The sequence below is a fragment of the Paroedura picta genome, chromosome 2 (assembly GCF_049243985.1).
Source record: "Paroedura picta isolate Pp20150507F chromosome 2, Ppicta_v3.0, whole genome shotgun sequence".
Classification (NCBI taxonomy): Eukaryota; Metazoa; Chordata; class Lepidosauria; order Squamata; family Gekkonidae; genus Paroedura; species Paroedura picta.
This window is the reverse complement of record NC_135370.1, coordinates 105,106,160-105,130,917: the sequence shown is the minus strand read 5'-3', so window position 1 is coordinate 105,130,917 and position 24,758 is coordinate 105,106,160. Positions and strand designations below refer to the sequence as shown.

The 24,758-nt window shown below is 41.5% G+C and overlaps 1 protein-coding gene across 4 annotated transcripts in view; it reads left to right on the top strand.

The window, feature by feature from the left end:
* METTL15 (methyltransferase 15, mitochondrial 12S rRNA N4-cytidine) overlaps positions 1–24,758 on the top strand; it is a 158,318-nt gene that overhangs the window by 132,144 nt on the left and 1,416 nt on the right. For all 4 annotated transcript variants that reach the window (XM_077321973.1, XM_077321971.1, XM_077321972.1 and 1 more), the window contains 2 exons: positions 4,432–4,623; positions 15,598–15,776. In XM_077321973.1, the coding sequence (XP_077178088.1) occupies positions 4,432–4,623; positions 15,598–15,776 (371 nt within the window). The remainder of the gene's footprint in view (positions 1–4,431; positions 4,624–15,597; positions 15,777–24,758) is intronic.

Below are 24,758 nucleotides of genomic sequence, written 5' to 3'. Positions count from 1 at the left end.
ATCTAGTCCAACACCCTACACTATTCAGGACACTCACAACCCTATCGCTCGTTTTCTGAGCACCGGCTGAATATGGGTCCTACATGGTATTCTAGTAAGGACCCTTTCAGCAGTTTCTGGGTCAAAGCCAAAGCACGCGTACAGCGATTTACAGTAACCTAATCTGGAAGTGACGATAGCATGGATCACTGTGGCCAGGTGGCCAGAGAACAGGTAGGGTGGTAGTAGCTGCGCCCTACGCAGACGGAAAAGCATTGTACGGGCTACTTTCGTGACCTGAGCCTCCATGGAAAGAGAAGCATCAAAGGTCATTCCCGAATTCCTGGCAACCAGTGCAGGAGTTAACTGCATACCATCTAGGCTGGGAAGTCGCACTTCCTGATCCTGCCCTCTTCTACCCAGCCACAGGCCCTCCATCTTGGAGGGGTTGAGTTTCAGACAACTCTTCCTTTGCCATCCAGCCATTGCCTCCAAACAACTGGCAAATGTATTCAGGGCGGGGGGGGGGGGGGAGTCTGGCCAGCCGTCCATTAGGAGGTAGAGCTGGGTGTCATCCACATATTAGTGATAACCCAGCCCATAGCCCTGGACCAGCTGGGCTAGAGGGCGCATATAAATGTTAAAGAGCGTGGGGTGAGTATCACCCCCTGTGGCACCCCACAAGGGAGCCGACAGGGGTCTTACAGCTCATTCCCCACAGCCATCCTCTGCATCCAGTTCCAGAGGAAGGAGACCAGCTATTGCCGCACAGTCCCCCTAATTCCCTAATTCCGTTCCCAGCAAGGCGGTGGGCCAATAGTTTGTGGTCAACCACATCAGATGTGGCCAACAGATCTAAAAGGACCAGAATGGCCGAACCACCTTGGTCCAGTTGGTGCCAGATATCATCCATCAAGGCGACCAGTGCAGTCTCCACCCCGTGGCTAGGGTGGAAGCCAGACTGCTATGGATTAAGGGCCGGAATTTCATCCAAGAATGCTAGGTACTGGTACACCGCAGCCCATTCCACCACCTTCCCAGAAAGAGAAACTTTGCACTTGAACTTTGTTTACTATTCTGTTGTTCTTTCACCAAATTTAGATGGATCCTCCTGTAGCTATTTCCAATCCACTTTTCACTATATTCTGTTGTCTCCTGGGATTGCAATGTCAGTGATCCAAACCCCACTTTTCATTGTTTCTACATGTTACAGTAGCTAGCCCCAACTATCCATCTAGCCAGTGTTCTATATTAGCATCATTTTCCAAACTCTCTTCAAGGGTAGCCCCATGTCCAATCTAGATGTAAATAAGGCATGGATCAGTGTGGCTAGATCTCACTGCACCAGGAATAGTTGTAGCTGACATACCAACCAAGCCTGGGCAAAAGTACTATAGCTATCTGGTTTTCGAAGGTGACTCCTGTGTTAAGTAGTACCCTCAAGCTGTAAACCTGGCTTTTAAGTGGCATATAACCCCATCCCAGATGGAGGAGATGTAAAGCCCATGGAAACTATTGTTTCCACTGACAACAATAATTTCTTTCTTGTCATTGTTAAGTTTCAGTTTATTCAATCTCAAGTATGGAAAAAGTAGAGTTGGTAGAAATTCTTCAACATAGTAGGGCTTAGATAGGATTCCCCCCCCCCCCAAAAAAACAGGTCACTGCCTCCTTGAGCACAGGTAGCACACCCCCCCCCCCCCGAAGTATTTACCATTCTACTTATCCACTTGGCCAGTCCCCTCTAGCAGCTTTTACCCTCCAGGAAGGGCAAGGGTCTAAAAAAAAGTGGTAGGTCTCACCTGTCCAAGAATTTTGTCTACATCCTCAGATATCAGAAGCTGAAAGTTATTCATATAAATCAGACATATGAGAATCTGGGCAACTTTGTCTGGAGGGTCCACATCCAGCCTGTCCTTTATTAGCTGCACTGGGTCCTGATTGAATTCCAGACTAAGCTTAAGGTATTGGTGCTTACCATTAAGGCCATTTGTGGTCTGGACTCAGCCTCTCAACCTATGTCCCCCCAAAAGTGCTGCAGTCTGCAAATTCCAACTGGTTGGTTGTCCCTGGATTCAAGGAAGTACATCTGGCTTCAACCAGGGCCAGGGCATTTTCAGTCCTGGTCCTGACTTGGTGGAGTGAGCTCCTGGAGGAGAACCCGAGTCTTGATGGAGCTGATACAGTTCTGCAAAATGGAGGATTTGGTTGGGGCTAATGATCCTACAACACAATGGCCCCCTATAAAAAAAATCCCCCACATCTGAACTGAGATTGTGCTAGAAATATATTTAATTTGATGCTGCTGCTAGTTTAGGGAATGTGGTTTTTCAATGGTTTTATATGGTGTTAATGTTATTAATCTCCATTATTGTTACTGCTATTGTCGTTCACTTTTTGTTGTCCACCATTATTGTTATTGCTATTGTTGTTCACCTTTCTGAGTCAGCTTGCTGGGAGGATTGTATACCAATCAAATACATAAAATAAAAATAAATTAAGTAAGTAGCAGTTCATCATGAGATCCAAGTTCCTTGGGCTATGATTTTAAAAACCCTGAACCACATAAAACAGCTCTGCTGGATGATTGCATGCAAAAACAAAGTTGACAGAGAAGCACAATAAGGATTCAATAAGTCTCATTTCTTTCTGCTGTGTTATAAGATTATGAAAGTGATTGCAATTATGAAACTATCTTCTCTAATATTGACTCTGATTAGAAGTAAAATAGTAGTGAACAAGCGACCAAGGACCTTTTCCTCACCTCAGTGTTGCTGTTGTTTCCCAGTAAGCTGAATTCCCACCTGATGCTTCAAGTTTGTGACACCTCTCCCACAAAAGGGCATTTATTTCACAGAGTTTTCACATCTGTCCATCCTCATGTGTTCCTCACTTTCTTTGCAAAGGGGTTGCACAGCCATGTCAACATGTATTTCATCAGTGACAGAACCTTCTTTTTTCCATGCAAGAGCAGCAAAGCATCATGGGGAAAAGCATAGTTGCCAACATTTCAAAGGTCCCCTGCTTCTTCTTAGTCACCAACTAAAAAAAATGAATGGATACTCCAATACATAACAGTGTTAGCAATTATGGAGCATGCTAAATATTTTTTAATGTATGGAACCTCCCTTTTTTACCTATACAATAATGTCACCCAACTGGCTACATGTAGAGGAGTGGGAAATCAAACCCAGTTCTCCAGAGTAGAGCTGCCACTCTTAGCCACTACACCAAACTGGCTCTCTAGATTACCATTTCAATGGCATAATTATTACCTGTTTTTTTCATGTGATCCAGGCTCCTTTCCTTACAGCATCATCTTAACATGGAGAAGTCTGTCTCAAATGGTAAATAAACCACATTTACATGATGTTTGCCCCTTCCCCAGTTAGCATGCCAATGCAATAGTCAACAATGCATGAAATGTGGTTCCATGAATGTTGAAGGTACCCATTGATGAGTACCTTTGACACCACAGTTGACGAGCAGCAGAATTATTTCTCCCTTTTCCAGCAATTTCCATTTTCCTGTACTTCTTAAAGCAATAGCTCCTTTTTTCCTTAATATACTTTACAGTATTATTATTTTACTATGCATAATAAAACAGATTCATTTTCTGTTTTTACCAGGAAAATAACGATATAGTAATGATATAATAATTATATGGCCAGGCCTACAGTTGAGGTCCAGAAACAACAACAAACATTATAACTTTGTTTAAAAAACACGCACACACCAGGGAAGGGGTGGGAGAATGAAGAAACAACACGTGTGTGGCACCAAAACCTACTCACAAAAAAAGGGAAGGAAAGGAAATTCATGGATGAGTAATTGCACAGACAAGGCTACATGAAACCTTGCTGCCCATTTTGTCCCAACTTTATAACGTTGCTATATATTAATGGGAAAAATTATGTCATAACAAAGTCAATACTATGTGTTTTTTTTTAATGGCGGATGGGTTGGGGACAATGGGGGGTAGAAGAACTGGTAGGGAGGTCAGTGATGACACAAAATGGTCATGTAGTGGGAAACCAAATTTGAATTTTGGAATTCCTCACTGGAAAACTGTGAATTAAGATCCAAAATGGGGAAAACATCTCTGTAAAGGAGGATTTGTAAAATGCAGGGTAAAGGGTGCAAAATTCAGATGTACTCCTAGGGAGGGAAAATTTTGTGCAGAAAGTTTTGCATTGTTCGGTTCTTTAAGAATGACAAAGCAGGGGTTGTTCTTGTCAGAAGGCAGTCTAAATTTCTCTTTTTTGGCTTTTATATATTGCAATAGCACCAGGAATGAGAATAACTAGGAGATAAGGGGACTATTTGATAGTATTTTCTGATTGCTGGCTTCTGTTGGTTATTGTATCACTAGAGATTCTAAAATAAGTGAGGAGTAAATATTAATATCCTGATTCTGAGATATTATTTTCTTGTCTCTGATTCTTCTTACAGGCAACAAATCCAAGCTCTTCTAGGACGATTTAGTCAAGCAGAAGCCTTGTTAACTTCTGTAGGAGTGCAGCCAGGGGGTCTGGATGGAATTCTTTTGGATGCAGGTTGCTCTTCTATGCAACTGGATACTGCAGAAAGAGGTTTTTCCTTGAGAAAAGATGGCCCTTTGGACATGAGGATGGATAGTAGCAGGTATATATTGATAAAACATTTCTTCCAACACGAAATCAATATCTCAACAGCATACTGAATTTAATTTTCTTTTGAGGCTGCAAAGCTCTGATCACACCCCCACATGTACCTCTGCATATACATACTAAATCAGCTTTTATTGCCTTTGGCAAAATAGTTTTCTTTATGCTGTGCACTGAGGCCTTAGTGGTAGATTGTTTTTTAAATGTGTACTGGGTTGTTATAGATGTTTGCAATAGCATGGATTCTTCTAGTAGTATTTATGCTTGAAAAGGCAAAGGATAAGAAATTTGAAAATGTGTGACAGAATTGATGGTTGCTTGCTGTGCTGTTTTAAAGAACTGTAATCTCTAAGCAGTTCACATTTTAAAACTCTTTTAATGGTATTTACAGATGCCTACATGTCTCTGTGGCAAACACTTTATTTTGCATTTTCTATAAAGCATATCAGAATGTGATATTATGTGCTTATAGAAGCTTTTCTCAACTTTTTTACTGTTGTGAAACCCCTGAAACATTCTTTAGGCTTTGAGAAACCCCAGAAGTGGCATGATCGTGCAGAACACGGATGGAAAGCATAGCTGTGTACAAATCTACCTGGGGCCCCTCTCTTTCCCATACCCTTATTGGCCATTTTGGGAGGTGTAGGTGAACCGACATGACTATATATGGTCTTGTTGTTGTTAGATGTGAAGTTGTGTCCGGCCCATTGCAACCGCATGGACAATGATCCTCCAGGCCTTCCTGTCGTCTACCATTCCTCTAAGTCCTTTTAAGTTCGCACCAACTGCTTCAGTGACTCCATCCAGCCACCTCATTCTCTGTCGTCCCCTTCTTTTGCCCTCAATTGCTCCCAGCATTAGGCTCTTCTCCAGGGAGTCCTTCCTTCTCATGAGGTGGCCAAAGTATTTGAGTTTCATCTTCAGGATCTGGCCTTCTAAGGAGCAGTCAGGGCTGATCTCCTCTAGGACTGACTGTTTCTTTGCAGCAAACACTTGGGAGTTTTAAAAAATGAGTGCCTGTAGCTTTATGTAATAGGTCCCTTAGTGGCTGTTGCTAGGCAACTTTAGTATACTACACTGGGTTTCTGTGTGACCAACTCCTCCATTATGTCCTTCCAAAAAATTTGAGATCCAACAAGCAAAATTTATTCAAGATTCCCAGTCCCAAAGAGGTCAAAGTGGCCTCAACCAGGGCCAGGGAATTTTTAGCCCTAGCCGCAGCCTGGTGGAGCACCCTGATGAATGAAACCAGGGCCCTGCAAGAGTGCCAACAGTTCTGCAGGGCCTATAAGATAAGTTGTTCCACCAGGCCGAGTGGGCTGCCCTGCTGAGCTACGCCTACTCAGCTACGTTGCTGTGCCAAGGCAGGAGGGCGAGAGCCGGAGACCAGAGACAAGTCCAGGAGGTAAGAGATATAGTTCACACAGCAAGCAAGTTAGGGAGCAGAGTTAAGCCAAGCCAGGGTCAAGAGCCAGATAAACAGTCAAAGCCAAACTGTTATCAGAAGCATGGGATGCGGTCAGAAGCCAAGCCATAGGTCTTGAGCCAGAAGCATAGTCCAGTCAAGAACCAGGAGTCAGGGACTGTGGGCGGAGACATGGCACTTGGATAGCTCGAATATTTCGAGCTCCTGTTCCACTGAGGGTCAATTGCTGCTGTGATTGACAGAACCGGGTTTTGGGTACGCCAACCCACCCACCATCTACGCAGGAATTCCTTGTGAATCTCTGGGGCCTCTCTGTTCCGCAGGGAATTAATTTTCCATGGAACGCAAGCTCAGTGTGCACAGGGTCCAGTAAGTGCCGTCCGCCATTTTAAAACTTTTTTCTTTTCTTTCAACTCTGCAATCTACAAAGCTCTTATTTTAATCTACAAAGCTAATTGGATACTTCCCTGCAAGACTTTCGACTCATCATAACTCCGGAGTGAAAACAACTGGCAGACATCAGATCGAGCCTATAAACAGTGAGTGGGGGTTTCCCCCGGCACCTTCTCCACTGGAACAAACTATCGGCGTGGAAAGCCGCTTTCTTTAATTTAAGCAAGATAGAGTGTAAGTGAAGCTACTTCGTTCCTCTACTACAATTTACTGCAAACGAATGCTGTGAACTGAGGGGAGGACATCTGCTAAATTCCAAGATATTACATCGATTAACGCACAGAGACGCAAGTATTTTTCCATTCCTCCGTTTCTCCCGTTTCTAGCTCTACTTGAAGCCACCTCGATATGAGGCAGGCTAATTCTCTTTTCTAAGAAGAAGAAGGACTTAAATCAACTCAAACTAATTAGTAATAGCTCTTACTGCATTTGTTTTGGTTTTCAGAGATAAGAGATAAGAGCCGTGGGTGGGAAGATCTCACGAGAATTCTGTTCCAGTACGAGACATTGCTTTACTATGCTGCTTTACTGAGTTCAATATCATAACAGACTGTTGCTTTTCGTTAGGACTCCGTAGGACCTCTACTGGTTATTTGCAAAATTGCCTAAGACTAAGAAAATTTCAAGCCTAGAACATGTCTATGCTAAAAAAATTTGCTTACTTATTAGAGAAACAAACTCAAGATTTGAAAGCATTTACAGATTGCTTGCTTAAAAATATGCTCAAGGAGTTCAAAGGCGGCAAGGAAGAAGTCTCTAACAAGAATGACGAATCAACAACAGTGGCTGATGATAGCTCTAAACAAGGTGGAAAACTACCAGCAGAAGAGAAACTTGAAACTATGGAGATGGAAAAGGGGATGTCGGAGCTTTGCAGCCTAGATAAGGACATCCTACCTAAGAAGACACACAGCCACTCTAAAGCAACAGTACACAAGAACCAATCAAAAGATATATGGATCTGCAGTGAAAGTAATCGATTGAAAGGAGCTTCTTGGAAAAAAAACTGTACTGATATTGGAGCCCAGGAGGTACAACTGCTTCAAGATTCACCGATGTATACTCCGAGGGAAAGACTACAACTGCACTTTCTAAGCCAAAGGCCAACTGGACAGAACATAAGTCAATAGGAAAAACAAGATGCAACAAGCCTCGATATGAGACCCCCTTAAGAACCTTGGGGAACGGAAATAAGATACAGTGGTTGAAATTCTTTTCCTCTTTTTTCCGTAGCCATATAGGCAATATAACTAGTTAAGAAGTTAATCTGGGGTCTAAGAGCTTCTAAGTAAGCTGAATTTGTATTATCAAATCTAACTTCGTAGTGTCTACCAGCCCAAAATTAAAACTTAATTAAAAGGAGACACTTAATGGAATGGGTTTATACTACCATGTAAGTGTGGGGTCTTAGATTTCCTATGTTAGCTGAATTTGAATTATTTAACATATCTCTGTAGTGACTCTCAGCTCAAACTTAAAGCATAACTAAAAGGAGGCACCTAACTGAGGAGGTGTAAATGTAACTAACAAAGACTTTATTTTACAAACTAATGAAGACTCTATTTTATCATTTTTGGTGTCAATAATGTACACTTCCCCCTTCAAGGATCGCTGCCTTGTTGTGGCAAGGGGGCTTGCGTAGTTCAGTGAAGCTATGAGCTATGCCGTGCAGGGCCACCCAAGACGGACAGGTCATAGCTGAGAGCTCTGACAAAAGGTGATCCACTGGAGAAGGAAATGGCAAACCACTCCAGTATCTTTGCCATGAAAACTCTATGGACAGTTCCAATAGGCATAACGATATGACGCTGGAAGATGAGCCCCTCAGGTCGGAAGGTGTCCAATATGCTACTGGGGATGAGCAGACGGCTAGTACGAGTAGCGCCAGAATGAATGAAGCGGCTGGGCCAAAGCCGAAAGGACGCTCAGTTGTGGAAGTAACTGGTGGCGAAAAGACAGTCCGATGCTGTAAAGATTTTTATTCCATAGGAACCTGGAATGTCAGATCCATGAATCAAGGCAAGCTGGACGTGGTTAAACAAGAAATGAGAAGACTGAACATCGACATTTTAGGAATCAGTGAACTAAAATGGACAGGAATGGGTGAATTTAATTCAGATGACCATCAGGTATACTACTGTGGACAAGAATCTCGCAGAAGAAATGGAGTAGCCTTCATAATCAATAAGAGAGTAGGAAAAGCAGTCTTGGGATACAATCCCCAAAATGACAGAATGATCTCAGTTCGAATCCAAGGCTAACCATTCAACATCACAGTGATCCAGGTCTACGCCCCAACCACTGCTGCTGAAGAGGATGAAGTTGATCAGTTCTATGAAGCCCTACAACACCTTCTAGAAGCAACGCCCAAAAATGATGTGCTTATCATCATGGGGGATTGGAATGCTAAAGTAGGAAGCCAAAAGATAACCGGGATAACAGGCAAGTTTGGCCTTGGAGTACAAAATGAAGCAGGGCACAGGCTGGTAGAATTTTGTCAAGAGAATACAATGGTCATAGCAAACACTCTTTTCCAGCAACCCAAGAGACGACTCTACACATGGACATCACCAGACGGTCAACACAGAAATCAGATTGACTATGTGCTCTGCAGCCAAAGATGGAAAAGTTCTATCCAGTCAATAAAAACAAGACCAGGAGCTGATTGTGGTTCAGATCATGAGCTTCTTGTTGCAAAATTTAGGCTTAAATTGAAGAAAGTAGGGAAAAGCACTAGGCCACTCAGGTATGAACTAAATCATATCCCCGACGAATACACAGTGGAGGTGACAAATAGATTTAAGGAATTAGATCTGATAGACAGAGTGCCTGAAGAACTATGGACGGAGGTTCGCAACATTGTACAAGAGGTAGCAACTAAAACCATCCCAAAGAAAAAGAAATGCAAGAAATCAAAATGGCTGTCTGAGGAAGCTTTACAAATAGCTAAGGAGAGAAGGGAAGTGAAAGGCAAGGGAGAAAGAGAAAGATACACCCAATTGAATGCAGAATTCCAGAGAAAAGCTAGAAGAGATAAGAATTAAATGAACAGTGCAAACAAATAGAAGAAAACAATAGAATGGGGAGGACCAGAGATCTTTTCAAGAAAATTGGAGATATGAAGAGAACGTTTCATGCAAAGATGGGTATGATAAGGGACCAAAATGGTAGGGACCTCCCAGAAGCAGAAGAGATTAAACAAAGGTGGCAAAATTATACAGAAGAACTATACAAGAGCGAGCTTAACATCCCTGATGACCACAATGGGGTAGTTACTGACCTGGAGCCAGACATCCTGGAATGTGAAGTCAAATGGGCCTTAGAAAGTCTGAGCAACAATAAAGCTAGTGGTAGTGACAGCATTCCAGTTGAACTATTCAAAATCTTAAAGGACGATGCAGTAAAAGTGCTACACTCAATATGCCAGCAAATTTGGAAAACTCAACAATGGCCACAGGATTGGAAAAGGTCAGTTTACATTCCAATCCCAAAGAAGGGCAATGCCAAAGAATGTTCAAACTACCGCACCATTGCACTAATTTCTCATGCTAGCAAAGTTATGCTCAAAATCCTACAAGCTAGGCTCCAGCAATATGTGGACCGAGAACTTCCAGAAGTACAGGCAGGATTTCGAAGAGGCAGAGGAACTAGAGATCAAATTGCCAACATACGCTGGATCATGGAGAAAGCTAGGGAGTACCAGAAGAACGTCTACTTCTGCTTCATTGACTATGCTAAAGCCTTTGATTGTGTGGAGCACAACAAATTGTGGCAAGTTCTTAAAGAGATGGGAATACCAGAGCATCTTATTTGTCTCTTGAGAAATTTATATGCAGGTCAAGAAGCAACAGTGAGAACTGAACATGGAATCACTGACTGGTTCAGAATTGAGAAAGGAGTTCGGCAAGGCTGTATACTGTCGCCTTGCCTATTTAACTTGTATGCAGAGCACATCATGAGAAATGCGGGATTAGAGGAGTCACAAATTGGGATCAAGATTGCAGGGAGAAATATCAACAACCTCAGATATGCAGATGATACCACTCTAATGGCAGAAAGTGAAGAGGAACTAAAGAGCCTGTTGATGCGGGTGAAGGAGGAGAGTGCAAAAGTTGGCTTGAAACTCAACATCAAGAAAACAAAGATCATGGCATCCGGCCCTCTCAATTCCTGGCAAATAGAAGGGGAAGAAATGGAGATAGTGACAGATTTTATTTTCCTGGGCTCCAAGATCACTGCAGATGGGGACTGCAGCAAAGAAATTAAAAGACGCTTGCTCCTGGGGAGGAAAGCTATGGCAAATCTAGACAGCATCCTAAAAAGCAGAGACATCACCCTGCCAACAAAAGTGCGTTTAGTCAAGGCTATGGTCTTCCCAGTTGCAATGTATGGCTGCGAAAGTTGGACCATAAGGAAGGCCGAGCGTCAAAGAATTGAGGCTTTTGAACTCTGGTGCTGGAGAAGACTCTTGCGAGTCCCTTGGACTGCAAGGCGAACAAACCGGTCAGTCCTAGAGGAGATCAGCCCTGACTGCTCTTTGGACGGCCGGATCCTGAAGATGAAACTCAAATACTTTGGCCACCTCATGAGAAGGAAGGACTCCCTGGAGAAGAGCCTAATGCTGGGAGCGATCGAGGGCAAAAGAAGAAGGGGACGACAGAGAATGAGGTGGCTGGATGGAGTCACTGAAGCAGTAGGTGCAAACTTAAATGGACTCCAGGGAATGGTAGAGGACAGGAAGGCCTGGAGGATCATTGTCCATGGGGTCGCGTTGGGTCGGACACGACTTCGCACATAACAACAACAATGTACACTTATATAACTTAACAACCTTATATATTTTTTTTTCTTTTTCTTTCCGTACAAGTAAGTAGGCTTTTATTTTTTCCTCTTTTCTTTTCCCTAGTGGAAATGTGAATGGCTCTAAGACCACGCTAAGTATAAATTCTTTATGATTGTTAAAATTGTTTTAAACTATGCAAACAAATGTTGAAACGATGGTAACAAAGTAGACTTCTCTTTTTAAATGTGGTGGAAACGTGAAAAAGTTTATAAGCTTTGGGTAAAAGTCCACAATATTGTAGCCATGTGGAGTTTTATAATCTTAAATGAAGAGAAGAGGGTTTTCAAGAACAATGGGGCCCTTATCTGATTTACCTAAAAGGGGATTGAAACGGGGTATCAAGTGTATCAAACGAAGAGCATAATCCTTTTCTTTCTGTATCAATAATGTAGATTACTTGTATTATCTTTAAATATTTTAAAAGGGGATTGAAACGGGGAACTAAATGTATCAAATGAAGAGCATAACCTTTTTTCTTCTATACTAACAATGTAGATTGCCTGTGTTTCATTATCTTTAATCCTGGAAAATAAAAATAAAAATCTTATAAAACAAAACAAAAAAAGAACCAGGAGTCAGAGCTTCAACATAGTGAACTGGAACAAGGAGTTCACTGGGAAGACAGGCGAGAAATGCACACATTTGTATCCACAAAGGACCTAGAGGCAGAGTGAAGCAACCCTCAGCCACAGGGCTCGGAGGAGGTGCAGCTGGGCCTCATCTACCTTGATAGAGAGCTGACAAGTGTGTCGATCTTCTGACAGCTGTCAAGGTAGATCTTCTTTGTTGACACTGCACCACCAGTGCTGTTCCTCTAGCGAGTCTTCAGGGCTGGTGGCATATTGTCCCAGGGTTTCACATAGTAGGGTTGGGTTTCAGCCTGGCTGGTATCAGGCTAACCAGCCTCTGGGAGAGCAGGCAACTTCTGGTCTCTGGCAACTGAGTCTCCTAGGCCTCTTATTCACGGCGGCAGTTACTGCGCGCTGCCGCTGTCCCATTGCGGCGGGCTAGGATGCCCGCCGTTCCCCATGTATGCATGGGGCCGGGGCACGCTGGGCTGCCCCAGCGTAGCATGCGTGCATGTGCTGAATGCAGAGACCAGAAGGTAAGCCAGTGCAGTGGGTGGGGGGAGGTTTGGAAGGCCTGGGGAGGGAGTGGGGGGGCCAGGCCCCCTACACAAGCCTGGGGGGCAGGGAGTCACCCCTGCCAGCTCCGGGGCTCCGCGGTGCCTGCAGGGGCACACAGTGTCCCTACAGGGACACAGTAGGGTTGGGGCTGGGCCGGCCGACAAGCCTGGCGCTGGCGATTATGCACAGCGCCGGCCCACCGCAGCCTCAGCTTACCTAGGAAGCTGTGAAGGATCCCGCAGTCTCTTACCGTAGGGCTTCCATAGCCCTTGGCCGGGAGGCGCCCCTGCTGGCGGCAGTAGCAAGCGTTATCGGTGATTTTAACTGAAGCATTCCTGCCCCCAGCACGGACATTCTGGCCCGTGCATAATGGGCCCTAGTACCTCTAGGAGATCTTTTGCTTCTCAGGCACCACCTGGCGCCAGAATGGAGGGTGCAGGTAGGAGATCCTGAAATAACAAAAGTCTGACCTCCCTTGTTAAAGCACCCAACATAAATTAACATCTACCAACAACAAAATGGATGAACTTTATGTGCCCCTCTTTATCGAAAGTGAAAGAGGCGGCTGGTCTGAAACTTGAGATTTGGTTTTAACATTATTAATTTTAAGACTGATCATTTTATTGGTTATAAATGATTTTATGTACTTTCTGACTGCCATCCTTAGCCCTCTGAGGAAATGCGGCAAGTGGGAAAATAAATTTTATATATATATAAAATGGGAAATTTCCCACACTGGGAAATTCGTGGTGAGAACAGCAGGGTTTGGGGTGGGGAAAGGCCTCAGCCCGAGATAATACCCTTCACTGCGGTCATTTTCTCCTGAAGAAAAGATCTCTGTCATCTGAAGAACAGTTGTAATTCTGGAAGATCTTGAAACTCCACCCTCCAAAGAAGCATTTTTTCTTCAGTGGCTGGAAGACCACTGAAAATGAATTTCAGTAGTGAAAAAAGTTCTGCATTTAAATAGGAAAAATCAAATGCATCATTATAGGGTGGGGGAGACCTGTCCTGGCGGTAGTAGGATTTAGGGGTTTAGAACATACTCTGAACATGAGTCAGTAGTGTGACTCAGTGGCTAAAAAGGCAAATGGGATTTTGGGCTGCATCAAAAGAAGTATAGCATCCAGATCGCTTGAGGTCATGGTATCACTTTACTCTGCTCTGGTTAGACCTCACTTGAACGTCTGTGTTCAGTTTTGGGAACCATAATTGAATAAGTATGTAGACAAATTGGAACGTTTCCAGAGGAGGACAACAAAAATGGTGAGGTGTTTGGAGACTAAAACATATGAGGAAAGGCTGAGAGAGCTTGGTCTGTTTAGCCTGGAGAGAAGATGACTAAGAAGTGATATGATAGCCAACTTTATGTACTTGAAAAGTTATCACACAGGATGGAGCAGAGTTGTTTTCTGTTGCCCCAGAGAATAGGATCAGAATCAATGGGATAAAATTAATTCAAAAAAAATTTTGGTTAAATATCCGGAAGAAGTTCCTGACAGCATGGTTCCTCAGCTGAACAGATTTCCTCGGGAGGTGGTAGATTCTCTTTCCTTGGAAGTTTTCAAGCAGAGGCTAGATAGCCACCTCACATAAATACTGATCTCTGTAGCTGTGAGATTCACTCTGATTCCAAGAGATCTCCTGTTTGGCAACCTTAGTAGGCAAAAAGGAAGTGGGAAAGGGGAGAGATTACTAGGTCTTTGGGGAAGGGAAAGTAAGATGCCTCCCACAAGTCCTAATGGGTTCCCACTTGTAACATACTTATCTATCAGGAAAAAAGTGAACAAATGAAAACTAAGTTATAACTGTAGTTAGATGCAAAATGTAATGTAATTTTTTCTAAATATTACCTTGAAAACTTGTAGTATTATAAGTTTTAGTTAATGTACCCAGGAATGTTACAGCCTAAGCCAAGGGCTCTATGAATGAAATGTAAAATGAGACATCTATATTTCACATTAAAACGAATGGAATATTAAACCAGACTGTCAAAGGATTAAGTGAACTTCCACTCTCCGCCCCCTCCCCCCCCCAAATCCTTACAACTTGAAGTGAAATTGATTAATTTGTAATAGTTCAGATGTGGAGTAAATCATAGTTTTAAAAAATCAGATGTGGTCAAACTAAATTATCTCACAATAAAAAGCAATACAAAGGGATACCTTTTGATGCATCTGCTCTCTACTCTAAAAACAGTTATTAAAATTTTAAAAGTGTTGCCCTTACAAATAGTATATCACAGAATTGTTTGTCTGTATTTTTACTGAAGAATAGCATCTGAGAAATTGGGGAGGAGGTTATTGTCTATTTTTAATGCTAGTATATGTCTATGTTATAGCCCTGAACTATTTGTTGTGTTATAGATATTGTAGTGCTTAAATGAATCACTTTTGCTCACAAGGAGCACCTTTGTCTCTGATCCAGAGGCGTTGTGTACATAAAACTATTCAAACCACTCCAATAAGGAAAGTTATAAAAATGAAAGTAATTTTAATTATTCTGTTACACTCTGAGAATGTAATCCAAACTCATCATTTCTAATATATTTCTTTCAAAAGTTATACCATTTCTGAATTATGAGACCTTTAAATGATCATTAAATACCTCACATTTTCTTCTCCGAAGATCATTTTTCATAACACCAGATGTGATGGAAAAGGTCAAAGAGACTAAGGTTGTCTTTTCTGACCAGAAATAGATAATGCAATGTGATTTCTTGGGGGGGGGGGGGTCTGCTTGTAAAATGAGTTCATATCCGGTCATTATGCAAGGAAAGGCAGCTTTTGCAGTATTTTGTCTCCTGAATTATACTTAAGCTAAACTGTTTCTTCGAATGTAAAAGTTTATGATAAAATGACATTTCAACTGTGCTTTGCAGTGAGTTAACGTTAGGGAGTTGCAGGGTAAGGGGAGAAAGCCTCTATGAATTAATAAGAAGCGTGATTTGCAAGGTAGAAGCTATTTCTGTTTCAGAATGATTTCTGCCTCTTATGTTAAAAACTCAGAAGCACTTGTATGCAGTGAGTGTGTGTTTTGACTTTATGTCTCAATGCTGTGAAGCTTCACCCCTTGTCAATGAAAGCTGACGTCAGTGAACTAATTGGCTGTTCTTGTGCGTAGGTATCCTGACATGCCCACCGCTGCTGATGTTGTGAACGCTTTAGATCAACAGGCACTTGCGTCCATCCTGAGAACATATGGGGAGGAGAGGCACGCCAAGAAAATAGCTTCGGCGATTGTGCAGGCACGCAGCATATACCCCATCACCAGAACTCAGCAGCTTGCCAGCATTGTTGCAGGTACCCTCATTAATTCTGAGCAGTATCTGAGAGAGAAGAAATACTAATCCACAAAGTCCCAGAGGGATCTATTTGCACTTGAAGCCATGCAGGATCTAATCCTGCCTATCCTGCTCTGATGTCAGCTATTTTTTGTATGTTCTTTTCTCTTTTTTTTAATTGTAGGCTGCTGATTGTTTTAATAATAGATTTTACATGAATCCATTCACAATTTTTGACTACCAAACTGAAAACAGGATGACAAGAGCAGTGCGGATGTTTTAGTATTGCTGCTAAGAAGGTCTCAACAATGCAATATGACAGAAATTCTGTCTTTATTTCAACTGTCCAACTGTATTATTTGGCAAGATGTCACAATTGCCCCAACTAGTAAAATACAAATCTAGCTGATTTCTTTATTGTTAATGATGAGCTGTCAACAAGCCACATTTGATGTTTAATCTGCTATTAGTACTGGCTATAGTAGGCTTATTGGACCATATAATATTGATAACTGTTGATACCTTGCAGAGTCATGATCACTGGATACAAAGCAAACACCATTTTGTGCATACAAAAAAAATGTTCCGTGCCTAGTAAATCAGTCATCTCAGAAGATGAATTTCTTTATATCACTTGACCGGAGAAGACATTTGATGCCCATTTCACTGTTCACTTAATTCAGCACTTATGTTTTGAGGTCCATCGTAGATATGAAGCTACCTTGTACAGAATCAGGCTAAGGTCTCAAGTAAAGGTATTTTAAATTGAGACGTTAGAGACTGAAACTGGGACCTACTGCCTACAAGGCAGATGTTGAATACTATTGACCCATGATCCCTAAGGTCCTAATTAAGACTGCATATCCAGTGAATGAATTAGTGTCATAATAAAAACCCATCTCTAGGTAATCCCATTTTTAAAAAAAAAATCGGAAGTCTCCACCTGTGTGACTAACATTCTCTTTTACTCTCTGGGGCAGCTTACTTATTTATAATATCATCCTTCTTTAGAGTAGGTTATGAAAGCTGAATTAGTTTGGTTTTCTCACTATAATTAGGAGTATTAGACTTTCCAAACCTACAGGTTCAGCTGTGAGGCATCCATTCACAAAACTAATCCAGAAAATTTGATGAAACAGTTGTTTAATGTAACTTTTAGACCATTTAGAACTGGCAAACTTGATAAAATTTCAGCAAAGTGCATTCTTATCTGTCTGATCAGACATAACATTTGTCTTTCACCTAAACATATGTTATGTTCTGCCAAGAAAAAACAAGCTATTCTATCAGCATAAATTGTATAAGATTTATAAACCCAGATTTCTAATTCAACCACTAAGAGTTCTCATCCCTGAAGCAATGCATATAGCACAAGGCTCTTTTGCAGAACATCATAATTATCTCACAGAAACTACAAAACATGTACCCATCAATATCCCTATTTATCTGAACATTCTGTATGTAGAAGCAAATCCCCTGAAATCATTCTTGATGGATGGTTGTGTACACACTTTGCTGGATGTATGGGGACCCAGTATATAGAAACCTGAGCATCCAAAACTTGCTGGAAAACAGATATTGCTAGCCCATCATAGGAGATAATATCTCCCTTGAACAATTGCAGGAATTACGATGGCTTTTTGACTTGGCTCTATCTTTGTATACAGAGAAAGAAGTTAAATTTTTTACTTAAACTTTTCACTCAGCTGTTACACTGCACATGTATGTATAGACAAAAATCTCTGTACTGCAAGAATTCTCTCTGTGTGTGTGTGTGTGTAATTCTTGCACTACAGAGATATGGAGAACTACAAAGAGAAGGAATTCTTACACTACCTAGATTTATATAGATCTTGCATTAACTTATGGCTTGAAAGTGGGGAAGTTTGCTTTCCTCATAAGTCAATAAAACATTTACACAATTCAGTGGGAAGTTATAACACATTTGATAGTCTCTGCTGGACAGCAATAACACAATCTTTTATCTTATTTGTTCCCAGACAGTCATGAACCATAAAAACATCATAAGTATTTCAGCAGTCATATATCAGGGGACCTTTGTTAAATGGCCCCAAACCCATGTACCTCAAAATTGCTGTTGTATACTTTATATTTCCAGTATGTGCCTTATTACCTATTAGCTTTATATAATTTATGTTATTCAACTTCCATATAGATTTCTGATTTTTAAAAGCATATTTGAAGATAAAACTAGTTTTATCCAGATCAATCCAAGTTCACAGACTTTTAATTAACAATATGAGATTTTTAATATATGTTGTTGTTGTTAGGTGCGAAGTCATGTCCGACCCAACGCGACCCCATGGAAAAATGATCCTCCAGGCCTTCCTGTCCTCTACCATTCCCTGGCGTGCATTTAAGTTCATACCCACTGCTTCAGTGACTCCATCCAGCCACCTCATTCTCTGTCTCCCCGTTCTTCTTTTGCCCTCAATCGCTCCCAGCATTAGGCTCTTCTCCAGGGAGTCCTTCCTTCTCATGAGGTGGCCAAAGTATTTGAGTTTCATATTCAGGATCTGGCCTTCTAAGGAGCAGTAAGGGCTGATCTCCTCTAGGACTGACCGGTTTGTTTGCCTTGCAGTCCAAGGGACTCGCAAGAGTCTTCTCCAGCGCCAGAGTTCAAAAGCCTCAATTCTTTGACGCTCAGCCTTCCTTATGGTCCAACTTTCGCAGCCATACATTGCAACTGGGAAGACCAAAGCCTTGACTAAATGCACTTTTGTTGGCAGGGTGATGTCTCTGCTTTTTAGGATGCTGTCTAGATTTGCCATAGCTTTCCTCCCCAGGAGCAAGCGTTTTTTAATTTCTTTGCTGCAGTCCCCCTCTGCAGTGATCTTGGAGCCCAGGAAAATAAAATCTGTCACTATCTCCATTTCTTCCCCATCTATTTGCCAGGAATTGAGAGGGCCGGATGCCATGATCTTTGTTTTCTTGATGTTGAGTTTCAAGCCAACTTTTGCACTCTCCTCCTTCACCCGCATCAACAGGCTCTTTAGTTCCTCTTCACTTTCTGCCATTAGAGTGGTATTATCTGCATATCTGAGGTTGTTGGTATTTCTCCCTGCAATCTTGATCCCAATTTGTGACTCATCTAACCCCGCCTTTCTCATAATGTGCTCCGCATACAAGTTAAATAGGCAAGGCGACAGTATACAGCCTTGCCGAACTCCTTTCTCAATTTTGAGTGATCAGTGATTCCTTGTTCAGTTCTTACTGTTGCTTCTTGACCTGCATATAAGTTTCTCAAGAGACAAATAAGATGCTCTGGTATTTCCATCTCTTTAAGAATTTGCCACAATTTGTTGTGCTCCACACAATCAAAGGCTTTAGCATTGTCAATGAAGCAGAAGTAGATGTTCTTGAGTTTCAAATGGATATAAATTATCATGTATTAAATGGTCCTAGACAAAAGGACATACATTGCATCATTGAAAGTTATTAAACTGTGGAGCAGATTCAACAGAAGATTCTTGTAAACAGGTGCCCAATCAGAATTAATTTTTGAAGTCCACCATTCTCTCATACTCAGGGCACTAGAATGCTGCTTATTGTCAAGCACAGCACGTTGGTAATTTCACTCTGAAATTTTAACATTTCAATGTATTTTAACATGTGAATCTATTACGTTTTAAATAGTGTAAGCAACATCAGGGTATCCCAAAACTATAAAGGGTAATTTCTCTCCTTGGGATTTTAAATCATTCATCTTGCCAGAAGCATGGCATTTGTATGAATGAAATCCATTCTGCCTGCTTCTCGTATAATCTGTGTTCTGTTATTATCTCTAGTAAAGCCTGTTGCCAAGCAAGGTTTTTCTTCTGCCACTATGACTGTTTGCACATGAGGAATCTACCCCTGGACAGCCTCTGGTTGCTGGCGGGTTTTAGAGTCCCTTCCTTATGATGTCACCTGCATGCCAAAGCTGTCCAGGGGTTGACTTGCATTGTGCCCAGATTTGCCTCAGGATGAGGGAAATCACAAAATTGGATTTGCCAGTTTTTATCTTGCATCCCATAGGTGAGCAACCAGTGAGTAACCAGGAGCAAGCTCATACGGAGGGGGGAAGTTGTGATGGTCTCTGTAGCATTGCCTCACCCTCACCCTCCCCTCTCCATTTCCTGCTCCAAATATATATAATTTTTAAAAGGTGTGGTCTATGTTGCAGTGCCACCACAAAGTTACATTGTCAAAGGTAAAATAAAATCTTCTGCAAAGTGTCCACGTTTTTTGGGAGGTCAGGCAGGCAAAACACAGTCTGATTTTTGTTTTCTGGAGGTGGGGAATGAATGGGGAAAGTGAGGGGTGGGTGGGTTGAAGCAGCCTTCTCCTGATCATCCAGGCTTGCATGCTTCTTGTTTTTAAGCCTATTGTTAATACACAAGCACTCTTTGAGCTCCAGTTACCTTGTTCAACCTCTCACAAATCCACCCAGACAGAGTCCAAAACACCACGAATCCCATAAAGGGTGGGGGGGAGTTCTGTATCGTTCTGGCATTTCTCTATAACAACACAGAAGTGTTACGTTTGTATTAAAAATGCATCTGTGTTGTGGCATTACCACATAGCATCGTGGAAGTTCCTTTTTAAAAACAAAAAAATTAATTTCGGGACTTGGGGGGGGGGGGAGAAGAAAGTTCCAGTCCACGAGAAAACTGCTGCGCTGTGATTGGTGGCTTGCTATGATTGACAAACCAATGAGTGGGGGGAGAAGTTCAGCTTGCTTTCCCCTGCAGCCTTGTCAGGAGGCATAAGGCCATGATGGGACAGAGGGAAAACACTGGAGGGGTCTCCCGTATGGAGGGCTGCAAATGCAAGCAGGAAGCCAAACGTTTGCAAGCAGGAAGCCATGCACATCCTGGAAGAGTGACAAAATTTTCCCTGCAAAAAAAACTTGCAAATACCTCACAGGTATTAGCCAATCATGGAATTCCTAATGTTATACTAATTAGGAACATCAAGGATTGAATTGTTTTGAATAATTATGCTGGGTGAGAGCTAGCAGAGGCAATGGATGCTGCAAAGTATTCATTCTTTGTAGCCTTCATTGCCATCTCATACACATTCTTGAACCTTTGCTGCTAAACTTGCTTTAGCCATCTCAGGTACCATTTCAATTCATGCAGCTCCTAGGTTTACTAGGGAGCTGGCTTGGGTCTGGTGTGGAGAGATTTCATCCATGGGGAGAGATTGGGGAGAGATTTCATCCATGGCTTCAGAGAGTTGGCAATGCCAATCCTCCATCAGCTCATCAACTGAATCACTGAAGGGCATTGGATTCCATAGAGCATTCTGGAATCCTATTGGATCCATTAGTCTCCTTGGGTGAGCATAAATCTGCATTCTGCCTATACAGGGAGGGATCAGGGTACTGATTTGAACCTTTAGAACAGTGGTTCTCAACCTTCCTAATGCCGTGACCCTTTAATACAGTTCCTCATGTTGTGGTGACCCCCAACCATAAAATTATGCAAGTGTGCTTTCACAGAAATTAAACCGAAACTGACCAATGGTGTGAAGATCCATTCTTCATGATTGTTTTTTAAAGTGTTTTTTTCCCAGGGTTTCTCAGTTTAGTTCTGCCTCTTGTCCCATTATGCTGATCTCACTCATTTCCACTGCTCCAGACAGACGAATGCTCTATCTCAATCTACCCCGGCCAAGCTGCTCGCCCTGCCATGACCCCTGTGAAAGAGTCATTCGACCCCCAAAAGGGATCCCAATCCCAGGGTGAGAACCACTGCTTTAGAACAAAATGATACAACCATGGAACTTGTGGCTTGCAGTGGACCCTCTCAAAGATGGGGATATATCCAAAGTGTGGCCTGCTTGGAGCATGGGACCAGTTAAATACTGAGAGTATCCTAGTGTCACCGTGGCTGACACTAGGTCCAAGTTCTATGAGAGGCTGGATTTCTGTGAGCGTCTTCTTGGGTCTAAGGGTACATGACAGTAAACTACACTGACAGACAGCATGGGAGTCCAAAGTTATCTAAAAAGATAATATGGATAAATGGGAATTGGAAATCCTGGTCTCTCCAAACCTAGTTTGTGTTTCTAATCACTATAACATACTGGCTCTGTTCACTTTCTTATTCTCACTTTAAAAGCTTCACAATTCATTAAAGTACTGTACAGACAAAATTCTTCTTTTTTTTAGTTATTAGCTTAAATAACTAGTGTATTGCAAACATAGTGCCCCAGAAAGATCTATAGGAATGAAAGGTGTTGAAATTGTTTGAACAAGATTTTTTGTTTGAACAAGATTTTTTGCCTGTTCGTATACCAGAAGTTTTGATAGGGGGAACAGACAGTCCTAGTACAAAACTCACAGGACTTGTTGGACATATACATTTCTACATATCAAATATATGTGGCCATGTTTAGAGTTCTGAGTACAGTTTTCATATTAGCACAAAAATAGTATCAAATTTAGAAGACCACCTTAAATGATTGAGGAATATGTATACTCTATAAGGAAAGACTAGGAACTGTGGCACTTTTTCATTTAAAAAAATACAAGGGAGCACACAGAGGACTATATATAATACTGAAGGTTTTCTTCCATGTTCAGAGTTGAAGCATGCTGGCTTCATCAATACACAAAGAATAATGACTACAGTAATACTCTTTGTAGTTTTGCTTGCTCATTTAAGTGAAACCTGTTCATTGGGATTATCACAATGGTCTTTACATTAACTACGTGAGATATTTTTTCCCAAGCATAAACTTCAGTCAGCTCAGGAACTTCATTTTCAAATGAAAATATATTTTTAGATTTATTAAAAATAAAGAGAAGTACATCTTGCCATGTAAAATTTTTAGATCCCCTTTCTTCATTTAAACTCCCAGTTCATCTCCCAGTATGCTGAATTTTTTCTTTTGTCCATTTCTTTATTCCATCCAGGTATGAGATAAGTGACTGAATGTCACAGATATCTCCAACATGAACAATACACTAATAAAACGTTCTTAGCTGATTCTTTCATTGTCTTTTAGTGTATATATAAGTGGAAGACTATACATAGATTAAGATAAAAGCCTAGTCATCAGGTGGTGAGGGAGGATGGAGCTGGAAAACAAGTTGACTGTTGAGAGCCATAGTTTCCAAGTGATCAGTGATGTGTTGTGTGTGTGGTGGGTTATTTTGCCAGAAAGAAAATCCTTCTGCCTTTACAGGTGTGGCCGATTGTTCTCTGCTGGTCAGCACTCATAACTTTTGGTAGCAACATATAACAGTGTGTTGGAAGTACATTTGATGCCTCACTTGACCCATTCAAACATTACATCATGGCAGTAGCATGCAGAGGTGTCCCCCTGCATGCACAGACTCAAACAGAGGTGCAGTTTCATATCGACACTTGGGGGAAATAATCTTCAACAAAAAGTGTTCTTCATTTTACTAACACAAAATCATAGAATAATTTCATTCATTCACCACCCTCCCAGCAAACTGGCTCAGGGTGGTGTACATTGTTTACAGCATATAAAAATACAATCAACATTTGGCTAAAAATTTTTAAAAGTAAAAGTAAGGTGTTTAAAACCAGTCAACATACTAAACAGATCAAATATCAGCAGTTATGGTATATAATTGTCTTTGATTCTTAGAGTTAGTCTTCAGTTGCTCTGCAGGTATGAATTTTCTGGTTCTCCCAGGTCCCCAGGACATTTGCCAGCCTGGGGGAATGAGCTCCCAGAAGAACTATGGGCCCTGATGCAGCTATCAAGGTTCCACAGGGCCTGTAAGACGGAGTTCTTCCGCCAGGCTTTTGGTTGAGGCTGGGAAGGAGGGGTGTCCCGGGATTTACGAACTGGATGTCCTGCCTAGTGAAAAGCACTGTTGTTAGATCTTCCTGGGTTATATAAGGGAGTGGATGCAGTTGGGGTATGCAATTTACTGACTGGAATAGGGAAAGGATGATGTTCTGCCATCTGCTGGAGTGTGAGATTGTAATATTGTTAACTGAAGGGTTTTTATTGAATTTGTATTGTTATATTTTATTGCTTTTATCTTGTTGTGAGCCACCTTGGGCCGATTGTGTCGGGAGAAGCAGGTATAAAATAGATAGATAGATAGATAGATAGATAGATAGATAGATAGATAGATAGATAGATAGATAGATAGATAGATAGATAGATAGATAGATAGATAGATAGATAGATAGATAGATAGATAGATAGATAGATAGATAGATAGATAGATAGATCTCAGTAAAATGGCAGAGGGGAGCACCATGTATGCCATCCTGAGCCCTGCAATAATAGTATCCTAAATAGAACCATATGCATCTCACTTCCTGTATCACTGTTCTTGGTTCATATAAATATAATTATAAATATAAATAAATACAATAAATATGCAAAGACATTAGCTGCTACTGTTGTTGGGTATGTACTAATCCCTCAGTGTTTCCACACACACACACACACACACACACATATACACACACACATATACACACACACACACACACGTGTATTAATATGTATATGGCCTCCTGCTCTTTATTTTTTCTGATATTCTACCTTTCCTCAAGGGCTCAGAGCAAGTTGCATTGCCTTAAAAATATCCAATACAATGTAAATATACATATGTTACTATGTTTCCATGGAGGTATGGTCACAAAGTTTCTTCTGTCTAAATTTACTTGGTTTGAATTTGGTATAAATGTTCTAAAATCATTTTCCATTATTAGAAATTGCCTTACACCAGACACATTTTAAGAGTCAGGTAATCTGAAAAGTAAGCCTATTTCAGGGGTTACTCCATTGTCCAAAAGTTGCAAAATGCCAAAAATTGCCAAAAGGTGGCTGTGGAACAAAGCTTTGAAAATTCATAGACTTTTTCTACCCTTCCCAAAGCCAAGACAAATCAGTACTATATCATTCTATTGTTTACTAATTTATTTACAAAGTTTATGAACCTGCCTTCAACCTGGGACCTGAGGCAATGGTATTTACTGACATTGACTGTGAGAAT